Source organism: Uranotaenia lowii, chromosome 3 (genome assembly GCF_029784155.1).
Source record: "Uranotaenia lowii strain MFRU-FL chromosome 3, ASM2978415v1, whole genome shotgun sequence".
Taxonomy (NCBI): domain Eukaryota; kingdom Metazoa; phylum Arthropoda; class Insecta; order Diptera; family Culicidae; genus Uranotaenia; species Uranotaenia lowii.
In genome coordinates this window covers 83,771,447-83,783,645 of record NC_073693.1, presented here as the reverse complement: position 1 = coordinate 83,783,645, position 12,199 = coordinate 83,771,447, and the positions used below count along the sequence as shown (strand labels likewise).

Genomic DNA, 12,199 nt, shown 5'->3' with positions numbered 1-12,199 from the left:
ATCACCGATAACGAGTATGTCATCTTCAGGGGAGCACATAGAGCTAACTTTGGTGAGGCAGCGCGAGAAAGATTCAGCTAACACCTGATCTCCGGAGCGATCGGGAGGCACGTACACTACGCACAAGTAAAGTTTCCGGTCGCCAAGGTCGATGCGGGTCCATAAAAGTTCCAAATCTTCCCAGGAGTTGTCTTCGATTAGCATAGATGGGAGTTCAGATTTCACAGCAAGTAACACTCCACCTCCGATTGACTTTTTGCTGTTTAATGGACTACGGTCGCATCGGAAGACTGCATAGTCCGGACTGATAATCTGACTGGAAAGCGTGCGGTCGTTCAGCCATGTTTCAGTGAAGGCGATGATGTCATAGCTGGAGCACGATGTAGCAAGTAGGTAATCGACAACACACGAATTTACACCACCGACATTCTGATAGAAGCAACTGATGGAGTCAGACGATTCGGGTGCAAGACGGGAACGACGATTACTGGAAAAACAGAATCTATCACGCGGAGAAGAACGGTCAATGACAGCATACTTGCCTGAAAGTGCAGGCTGGAGAACCCCTTCGCCACAGACGAACTCAGGGCCGGGACGACTGATGACGCAGGCAGGAAACAGCGCGACTGAGTCGAAGGGCTCAGGGGTCTCCGTAATTCCTGATTCGTTGCGCCCCGGAGCTGGAAACCCGGTAGAGATAGTAGCAGGAGCGTCGTACGGATGATTTTGCGAGATGGATCTGTGGTAAAGCGGAAACTGGGAACGCAAGCAGGATGGTTTGGTCCTAATGGGGTACTTGCCTGGAAAAGTGATCTGGAGAACCCCCTCGCCTTCAACGAACTCAGGGCCAGGACGACTGATGACGCTGGCTGGAAACAGCGCGACTGAGTCGAAGGGCTCCGGGGTCTCCAAAGAGCTCAAATCGATGCGTCCTGGTGTTGAAGCCCATGTAGAAACCCAAGAGTGTTGCTGGCCATTGTAGAATCTAGGATTGGTTGAGATTTCATCACACAGGGAAGGTGTTCCAGAAGAATATGAGTACTTGCCTGGAAAAGTAGGCTGGAGGACCTCATTGCCACTATCGAACTCAGGGCTAGGACGGCTGAAGACGCTGGCTGGAAACTGCGCGACTGAGTCGAGGGGCTTTGAGGCCTCCCAAGTGCCAAGTTCGTTGCGTCCTAGTGATGAAACCCAAGCATCGCTGGCTTTTCCTCCAATATCTGGAGAATCGTCGCAAAACAATCTGCTGAGGTCTAAGATCTCGTCTTCGTCGTTGGCTAAAATGGGAGCCGAGTGGATCCCATCATTCTCAGAGATGCTGGCAGAGCCTACATCAGGTGCGGTGGAGCGGTTGTGGATCGACCAGGGCCAAAAACGGTCGGGGTAGTAGCTTCCATAGGTTGAAAACGTTGAACCGTTGGGACAGGAGTCAAAGGCTGTCGGTTGTAGTTTTTTGGCTGATCAACGAATTCCCGAAAGAGTAACCCAGTAGGCCACGTCATGGGGTTCAATGCAGCATCTTTGTACATAGGATCCAATCCAATTTTGAAGGACACATATTTACGAGTGGACCCATCAACTCCTTTCGGTAGCAGTCGTTTCATTTCAACCGGTGTAGAAGGATTCAAGCAGCGGGATATTATTTTGTTAACATCATCGTCCGAAATCTGCGGCTGGAGACCAGCTAGGTACAACCAGAACTTTGGTGTTGCGGGAGGAGGTACAATGAACGAGACTGACAGATCGCTAAGATCGACAGACTTAGTCCCGGTCATAGTGGAACCAACAAGCGAATGTCCATCATTGCCACGGCGACGTTTAATGTTCGGAGACGGATACGTTCGTGGTGTCCCTTTCAAAGGGGGGAACGAGGGAGCTGTGATCGGAGGATATTGCTTCTGAGCCATGTCATCAACTTTTTTAGACAGAGAGTCGAGCTGTTGAGTAAGCTTGTCAAGCGCGGTTATTGGGACGGAATTTCCATTCGAGATCGAGTTATCGTCTATAAAACGGCGGATACTTCGTCCGTTGAGCTCGTTACGACACGGGGTACATATAAAAATGACCTTACCCTGTGTGAATAACTTCCTATTGAGTCGGATGTTGAATCCACAACATTGCTGGCTGATGTGGAAAAAATTGCCACAAAAACCACAACCGATAGGCTCAAGATCATTAATGATCAACAGACACTCTCCACACTGCTTCTTGTCCTTTGTGTTGGCCATTGTGTTTATGCGCCAAAGTTTCGAAAAAACTCAAAAATTGCAAAAAATTGCAAAAAATGCCGAATCAGTGCAAAAAAAAAAAACTTTTTTTTTTGTTGAGTTAATTTTGCCACAGTTCCTCGTCTGTTCAGAAATTATCTGTGCCAGACACGAAATCAAAACAAAAACAAACGGCAACGGAGTGGCACCAAAACGACCAGATTTTCGGCACGGAACACACGAATCGGGCAGGATTCCACTTTTCACGGCGGCACAAGATACTGGGTAACACGTACGACACCAGACGGAACGGAATAATATTAAAAAACACGGTAGAACAACGCAAAGAAACGGAGCTCTGTAAGTACACAAATCAACAATTTTCAAATCAACAATTTTCAAAAAAAAAAAGACTAAAAGAAAAAAAAGAAGACTAATGCTATACCCAGACAACCATTTGGTGTTTATTTCGAATTTGCAACATAAATATACGTGCAAATATACGTGTAAACATATCGTATATAATGCAGCAAAACCAGTATATACGGTATATACGTATCATTTTGGAGGCCATATTCTTGATTTGGCTAGTATTGAATTACGATTTGCACGATTTGTCATGCGAATCATTTACGACTACCCTGATTCTTTTGGGAATATAATATGACAATTTACATCAGCATATAGATGATTGAGGTTGTAATCTTGTAGGTCTTCGCTCAATATGCGATTGGGAATATCTTTATATACGACATGAAAAGTTTGACGACTTTGATCGTCTTCTGCGACTTGAGTGCAGGGCTCTCATTTTCCGTCAGCTGAATAAAAATTAGATTATTGCAAAGAAATGCGTTTTTGCTGTCAAATTCAAGTTTATATCGTACAATTTATTATTTGCCTGATTGCTGAATTTTTTCAACGTTCATGAAGTTATTGTAGTATCTGGACTTGATCCCCTGACGATGCGATCTGCCGCTCATAATGGTACCTCTACGCTACCTGGAACATATAAATTCAAAAGGATTTGCTTCAAAGGCATTAAACCAAAAGAAACCCGTATATTTCTATAACTAAAATCTTTTAAATCGTAGAACACGTCACCGATTATCTAAAAATAGACCAATACTTTGAAGCCTACTTTAATACGATTCCAGTCATCGATGTCTCATTATCATAAACGATTTTATTGAACTTATTTGTATTCTTTTACGATTGCCAGCAAATACGTTTTACGAAAATCAGACATGCGAATTAATTTGCATAGGTATACGATTGCATGCTCATTATTGCGAATCAATTAAGTTATATACGATACTATAGCATATATCTCCAAGTGGCAAGCAGTGTTGCGAGCATATTTTCTGTTTTTCAGTTTACAAGTTTTGTTTAAATAACGCGAAATGTCATTGTTTCAGTCAAAAATATATTCACGAAATTCAAACAATATTAGAACAAACATTTATGCTATCACAGAGTAAGTAATAGTTTTAGAACATACACTGGCACTGGCACTGACATTTTATATTTTTTCTTTTTAAAATATATTCTCTCAATTTAGCAATCTGGTTTGATAGAAAAATGTTTCTTTTCTGCTAAGATCTTACACCTGGTTGTTATGATAATATAAATCGTATTTCATGTTAAAAAAAATCTTAATTTTGAATTATTTTATGCATAGCACGACAAAATCTGTAAATCACGGCTAATCATCGTCATCGTCATCGTGGATGATTTTGGTCACGAAATAAATACATGTACCGTGTGCACGCTTTGGAAATTCTAAGATCACTAAATCCAAAAAAAATAGAATTGCATCAAGTTCACTAAAAGTGAATTTTTTGGACCGATTATCATAATAAAGTTATACTTTCCGATGAACTTGATGGACCAGACGGCTAGCAGTTGAAGAGATGAAGTTGAGATGAGCAGGAATTTTGGCGGTTGTACTTTTTTGTACTGCGGTGATTCTTTTGCAAATCCTGAAATGCTTTCTGCACCGTGAACTTTCACAAAACTGTGATGGGAAAATACCTCAAAATGATGAATGGGAAAAAAATCTGGAAAATCAATATTGAGACTAAATTTGGTTTTAACTGCAAGATAGTGCTACCATCTACGACTTGAAACTGCAAAAAATATGGTTTACTGAACAAAATCAAAGTTTTTGATATCCAACCTATTTTTTTTCTGATGCAAAATTAAACCCGAATGTTTGTTTCATAATTTTACGTCTTTTTAATGAAGAAAGTAAGTAGTTTGGTAAAGAATTACAGCTCAAATATCAAATTCCTTAACGCTAGAGGAGCATCTCTTTTAAAAACCTTTGAAAACTTTTGGCATTCTGGAAATCATCATCAAATAATTCGTAGAAGCATTATTATTCACTTTTACATAGTACATTTTAAAAAATAATCTTGTTTTTGTTGAAAAACTCAATTGGTGCTATTTTTATTTCGTAACCCATTTTAACAATTTTGGTCCTCAATGCCAATTGCTACGTTCAAAAAAAGTAAACTTATGCTTGATTTATCCGTTAAGCAATTCAGAACAAACTGTAGAAGAAAATTTTCGTAATTTTCAATCATTCATATTTAAACATTGTGGTGCTCTTCTTATTTCACTCACTGTATATCGGTCGTTTCACGGATTTTTTGCGAATTGTCGTACACAAAGGTCAAGTTCATATGTACATAATTACGAGTCTCTATTCTTGTCGTAATAAAATCATGCAGTGCAATTAATTACGATGAAGAAAATGCATGGGCCGCACATTGTAGGAACAGATATTCGAAAATGAGTTCAAATAACTTTCTATACGATATAATCTGTAAAATAAAATACGACTTCTGGTTGTCTGGGTAGGCCTAACGAAGCAATAATTGTTACTTGGGCAGGGAAATATACGAACACGATCCGAATCATGTTCGCGTGACTCTCTCTCTCTCTCTCTTTAGATGCATTTTGTCTATAGTCAAGAGTTTCCAGAGTTATCTTAGTTCATAGATTGAAAAAAAGTTGGCCAAACTGTACCCCTCAAAAAGAAATATCAATATGCAATAGGGTGCTTTAAGCTAAAAGTTCACTGCTCTCACCTCCTAATATTGATCCTTTTATCAAAATTTAAAAAGATCCATTTATAAAATTATAATTAATGCTGGCATAACTGTACTAAATTAACAAATTCATTAAAAAGAAGATTTTAAGTGTTTTCAGAAGACAACAAGTAGTTTTGAAGTAAGTGAAAAAAAAGTTCTAGTCCCTAAACATTTTGTATGGGGAATAGACAAGTTCACTTTTCCGCTTTTTTGCAGATCAAAGTCGGACTTATATGGGTTGTTCCTCATACATTTTCAAGTATTTCGCCAAATTTAAGATCTCTGTTCTGCGCAAATCGTTTTTGTGAAAAAGTTCATTGTTCTTGAATATCTTCTTATGAAAGTTCTAGCAACCCCTTTTTAATATAAAACGATAATTTTATGATGCATGGTGATTGATATTTTCAGCATTTCTATGGATCTGTTTCAGATATTCGTTCAAGACAAACCGAAAAAAATAAATAAATCATAAACTTCCAGCTTGTACAAAAATTTTACTTAGAAGTTGATAATTAAAAATCTGCAGTAAATCCGGAAAAAAATATTTTTTTTATAAAAGCTTTTCTTGTAAAGTAAAGTTAGCCTTTTTTATTACATTTCTTTTGATTTAAAAAATATACAAATTTTGTATAAATATCAGCGGTCAAGTTATTTACACATGATTGCAAAAAAATTTAATTGATAAATTATTCTTCATTCAAGTTTTTTCCACACAAACTTGTGCACAAGCAAAAAAAAATTATTTAATCAAGTACCCCGGCAATGACAGTAGAATTGGGATTTTTACCTCAACTCATATCTGAGATATTCAATGTGGTCCACGTTCCCCATGGCCCATGTTACCCCGCACTCCCCTACATATATTTACTTGAAAAATCGAAAGAAAAATTAATCGATGGGGCCTTGAGTGTAAAATTTAACGCATCAAAGTCTTTACTGTGTCATCCAGTACCAGTTTTTCAGTTTTTTCTCATTTTTTTAAACATGTTCTTCTCGTCTTTGACTTCTTGCTCTTCCAAAGTTCCCGCTTCATTATTTCCCAGTACTGCTCCACCGGGCGCAGCTCCGGACAGTTTGGCGGGTTCATGTCCTTTGGAACAAAATGGACAGAATTGGCCTCATACCACTGCAGGACACTTTTATTTTTAGTATAGTGGCATGATGCCAAATCTGGCCAAATAGCGGATTTTCATCGTGCTGCTGCAAGAACGGCAAAAGGCGCTTCTCGAGGCACTCAGATTTGTTACGAAAAGCTCACTCCTCAGTCCGCAAGAGTAGATGGCCTGCCAAACGAGATTTTTGGAGGCGAACATCGACATTTTCTCTTTCTTAAATTCGTTGCCCACATCAAGCTTGCTTTTGCCGGTGAAAAACTCCAAACCCGGTTTTTGTTTAAAATCGGCTTTTGTATACGTATCGTCGTCCACTCAGGCAAATTCTTATTATAATTTTCATAAGATGCATCTTATGAACCGCTTTTCAGAGTGTAAAATAGTTTTTCATAAGAGTCTTATGAAATTCTTTCAATTTTTATACGATGTTCTTATGAAAAATAGAAGAAACGGCATTGTGAAAAATCAATGAACACATTCATTCCACCAGTCATCTATTTCAACGTCGTCAGAAGAACTAACCAATTGTAAAGTTTCTTCAATGTCAATTGATTTTGATATTCTAAATGGTAAGTTTTCGTTGACATTTAATTTTAATGAAGGTTGAGAATACTTGTAAGCTCAAAAGATAGATTTTAATTCTTATTTACTTTTCAGATTGGCTACCGATAAGAAGCGCGAAGTCAAAGGGCCGAGGCGGCAATAAAACTGGGTGTTGAAGGGCTGCTGATTGTCGCCATGATGTTATTAAACCAATGTTATCAAAAATAAAATGATTTGAAAAACAATCTTGAATTATTTTTCTTATACGCGAAATTTTATTTTCCCATAAGAATGTCTTATGAAAAACAACAATCCCTCATTGAAACCGGTGTTTATCCTTCGGTTCATTTCCATCATAAGACAATCTTATGAATTTCATTATTTTTTCTTATGGCGCCACTTCATAAGAGAATCTTATGGCATACTTAATAGGATTTTTCTGAGTGTCCAACACACAGCAGCCATATTTTGTCAGCATCTTCTCGTAGAGTTTCCGTGCCCGAGTTTTAGCCGTCGATTGTTGCCGCTCATCGCGGTTTGGGAAGATCTGTACTTTGTATGTATGCTCCAGCTCTCTTCTTTACATTCTGGACGTAGCTCTGCGACATGCCAATCTTTTGAGCCAAATCAAGACTTTAGACGTTGGGATTTGCTTTAATCATCCGCTTCACCTTTTCCTCCGTCTTTTTGTTCTCCTGTCCCGGTTTTCTTCTAGATTCTTTGCCGTGGTACTACATCAACCGCTTCTGGAACCGCTTCAAAACTCTGGAGACTGATGAATGGTGAATGTTCAACAATTTTCCCAACTGCCGATGCGACAGGTCAGGAAATTCCGGGTGTTTGAAAGAATTTGTTCTCTCGACTCGCATTGGTTCACCTCCATTTTTGTTAAATCGAAAAAGACGACTTCGAGTTTTACAGCATGCACGCTCATTTTTTTCTAACCATTTTTGCCTGTTTTTGAACCGTTTTATGGTTTTGCTTGAAGAACTTCTAAAATTGTTATTTTTCAACCATAACCAATTGTTGAATTTTAACCATTTTTGAAGTTCTAATCGAGATCGCAGAAAACGGTTAAACTCGAACGGGAAAAAGTTTCACTATTGTTGTTTTCCAAACATTTCAAAAGAGTTTGTACATTTGATAGCGTATGAAATATTCGGGCTTGATTATTTTCCGTCTTTTAATCTACCCGCTGCTGATACCGAAAAAGTTCGCAATCGAGAAGTAAATCCGAGAGCCCATCAGATCCGGCGGAACAAATGTTAATATCGGAAGGTAAGAAAAACAAATACTGTTAACATAACCTCTCATAACCGATTTAATCATCATTTAGGTCAAACATTCCAGTTCTGATCGCAATACAAACCGTGTGGTAACAGGAAATAAAAATCTCCGAGAACAAAATATACACCAACTGCTGAACCATTGGCTCCAGCAGTCCAGCTGTGGAAAAATGCTGCTCAAATCCAGGCTACAGGGTTCCGGTTGGTATACCGATGGTAGTGAAGAGGCCCACAAATTCGGATCCTTGACAATTATGATAGAGGTGGGGTTCCAGGAAATAGGTACATTTGCTGAGGTAATTCGCAAATTAATAATTTCTGGTCTCAAATTCTAACCCCGTTCTAAATTCCAGATGACCCGTTCCGATAAAGTCGATAAGCGTCAGCTTATATTAAACCTGGATCTTATCCATGAACCGGCAGTTACGTAGTATAATACATTGGGAATAGCTGTTCCGGAAAATTTACAATGTAAAGGCGAGTGCAAAGCGAGTTTTGATGATTTGCCGACACCCGGATCGGCTTGGATGGTGCACAGGAAGTCATTCTGGACGTCTGTAGTGTAATCATCGATGCATATTTTCGTCGACACCTTTCCTAGATCTCAGAGCAAGCCGGATACGAAAGACTCCATTTCGGATCCTCATTTTATTACATTTAATTATGAAATAATATTTCTCATACTAATACTACGAAGTAACTAATAAATTTGATAACATTTATATGACAGATTTTCGTCTAAGATTGAAATTCAATTGAAAAACTTACGTTATATTCCTTGAAAATTGAATCTGGTTCCCTTTTTTCTGAAAACGGTTGTTTTTCAACCATTATTGCCTGCGAGAGCATGTTTGAAAAATAACCATAATGCAAGTTCTCCTTGAAATCCCATTTTATGAGTTTTCAGGGAAAACTCATAAAATGACTTAACCCACAAAACTGCCATTATGGTTATTTTTCAAACATTAATGGTTCAACATAGCAGAGCGTGTGTAAACAATACACATCAATGAGAAAGTGTGCAAAATTTGGTTGGTTTTTACCCAATGGTAAAAAGTTATGCCCTGTTTAATGTTTTCCAATAATTTCGTATTCGCCCTTTATTTTAAAATTTTAAACGTTCCGGAATTGTTGAATATGCATAAATTTATTCAACGTCAAATGACTGTAGATTCTTTATTGAATGGATAGTGATAATTGCACACAATCTATTCACACAGGTATCAGAAAGAGCACCCAACATCTCCTTCTACCTTGTCAACAGGAAATGCAGAAGAAATTTTGTGTACAAATACGATCATTGAAGTCTGCCTGGCGCCACGCTCCGTGGCGCAGCAGTCCTAATTATTTTCGCACTGCACTATTTGAAGTTCTAATTAACGGAATAATCCGTGACAAGTTCACCGCACGTTATAAACCATTTCTATGGAGCGTGTGAAAAAAGTCGTCTACCAGGTCTAACGAACGACGAAGACGAAAACGCCTTTGCTCCAGACTACAAATTAGTGGGATTTGTTTATACAAACGGACTGAGAAATTAACTCACCATGCACCGGATAGTTTTCGTCGACCTTGATCATGGTTGGAAGCTGGACGGAAGTTCAGGGGGGTACAAAAACCCCGTTTTTTCACAGAAGATGAATTCGGCTGCAGTAGACGCCCAGGAAGGTCACTTCTTACTTCACGGCACTTGACCGTTGCGAATTGCCAGAATTGCAATACGAATTTCGCGGTTGTTTTTGCTTCATTCAAGGGATTTTATTCCTCTGGCCCGATTCTCTCTCTGGGTTTGTGCTCTTGATGTGGTACTATTTTGTTTCTTAGGACAACAACGATTCGGTCAACTTGGTCATAAATTTTCTTCTACTTTTTTTTTAAATTTATTTTGCACAAATATTTTCACTCGAACACTTGTTATTTTGGGTTTTGACTTTTCTGAACAGAGAACATATGGTTTCTGTTTTAATACACTTTGTTGCAATTTTCCACAGTAGTTTATACTTTTGCACTTAATTTTCAAAGAATTTATTCTTCAGATCGTAAGAACACCAATCTTCATTTCGAACCGGATGATTGATATTTATAAACGAACGTTCAACTTAAACTATCTCGTTTCCGCCCAGTTGAACAAATTTGGCTACGTTCAGTTTCCGCAATTTCACTTCAGTTGTGATTATTTCCTATCGGATGTGAATTTCCCTCTCAGGAAAAATGATCAGCTGCTTACCCGCTGATCTCGATCGCGATGCGTCTCAAACTTGATTCATCCAACCACACCATTCGTTAATGGTGGAAAGTGGAAAACGAAACCGAAAACTAATCTACCGCACGCATCAAAACAAAAATAAGTATTCGCTGCCAAAAGACTGGGCACTAGGCCAGAGGATGAGGCGCCACGCGTGAATTTATTTACTACACATCGCTAATGGTTGTTGGTGGCTGGGCGTCGCGACGCACACAGGAACTAAAAGGAAAATTTTAACGCCACACCGCGTCGTGAACGATCCTTCTCCGTCAATGTGATATATGCGGTCATTGAATGGCGAGGCGATCTTGAAAACACAAAACTTAAGGGCGGGAAACTTAGTCGCCACCCAGCTTAAAGATTTTCCGCGCGCACTCCCACGCACTCACACTAACGAAAATACACGCACCGTTTTTCTAACGACCGATCAACAAAAGAGAGAAGCTATAAGAAGTAGCGGAAAATGGGAAATGTGGAATGGTTTTGCGACCACCTCGAGTGCCGTGCAAAAGACGAATGGAACGGAATCGTATTTTTGACCGTTTTGAGGTGGAAAATTTTCTGGTCTTAGGCTTAAGTTGATGCCGAGAGCGTTTCAAGAGAAAATATCGACCGACTCGCCAAGAGTATACGAAATGAGCATATTTTCCTTGTGCTTTTTTTTTAAATTTTTAAGTCCATCGTTTGAGTTTGCAAATTAAAGAGATTAAGCGACTACGAAGAGAAGAATTTTTGAGAAATGGCTCAGAGGAAGACTAAGTTGACATTGTTGGTTTAAGAACTTTTAAATTTTGCAATTTTGTAGTATTGTGTGCTTTTCAGATAATCTTAACATTAAGAACGGAATGAATAATAAAATGAATAATGCTTATGTTTCTAACACACGAACTATGTATGTGGACCTGGGCCTGACTCGGACTAAGACTTCTGCTTCAAGAAAGTTTTCGTGCAATTCGGGATTGCTAACGAAAATAAAAAATATTATCGACAATTGAGACTTTTGCTCTTCCTAGTGATTGATTGATAGTTGATGGAAACTTATTAGTGTTTTAATAAAAAAAATCGTGTTAAAAAGTTTCCTTTGGATTGTGACCTCTGTTTGTAAAAAAAGTTCATAGCCGAAGTTTGTTTTAATTTTTTTGACATAAATTTTGAATGGAAAATCATTATTCTGAATTCAGACGGGGCATTTAGATTCAAAATAAGGATTAATTTTTAGTAAAAAGTTTCAGAAAGGCAGAAGAAAATTTATAGTACAGAATGGGATTTGAAATTACCATTCGATGTTAAATTTTTAATCTTGAATTCCAAATCTTAAAGTTATATGTACCGTAAAACGGGGTAAGTTTGATCAACATGAAATTTTTCCACATAATCATCTATAACTAAGTATTAAGTAAAAATATCTCAAAGCTTTTTCTACGTTTGAAAACCTATAAGTTGTGTTTCAAAGTGGGAAAAACTTGATTTGTTTTTTTAAATTTCAAATGAAAGTGAAAATGTTATTTTAAAATCTTGAAATATCAATTTTTCGAAGGCTCGCAAACAAACATCCTTCCTGATAAAATCGAAGAGTTTAGAGACAAATTTGAGGTATTTTGAGGTAAATTTTCGATATTTAACAAATTGGGACATTTTCCAAGAGTAAGCCAGTTTAGGACACAAAATTAGAAACTCTTTTTTTTTTTGTAATTTCTTTATTTGAAACGGC

At 38.1% G+C, this 12,199-nt stretch overlaps 1 protein-coding gene and 1 long non-coding RNA gene across 2 annotated transcripts in view; one reads left to right on the top strand and one right to left on the bottom strand.

Annotated features, from left to right (window-relative positions):
• LOC129754778 (myosin light chain kinase, smooth muscle-like) overlaps nucleotides 1-10,987 on the bottom strand; it is a 66,998-nt gene extending 56,011 nt beyond the window's left edge. Inside the window, exon 1 of the mRNA XM_055751014.1 lies at nucleotides 9,790-10,987. Within this exon, the coding sequence (XP_055606989.1) occupies nucleotides 9,790-9,823 (34 nt within the window). The 5' untranslated portion in view covers nucleotides 9,824-10,987. The remainder of the gene's footprint in view (nucleotides 1-9,789) is intronic.
• LOC129754779 (uncharacterized) lies at nucleotides 7,977-8,965 on the top strand. The gene is made up of 3 exons (XR_008739092.1): nucleotides 7,977-8,235; nucleotides 8,294-8,539; nucleotides 8,597-8,965. It is a non-coding gene; the product is annotated as an uncharacterized LOC129754779 (long non-coding RNA).
• Nucleotides 10,988-12,199: the final 1,212 nt, after the last annotated feature.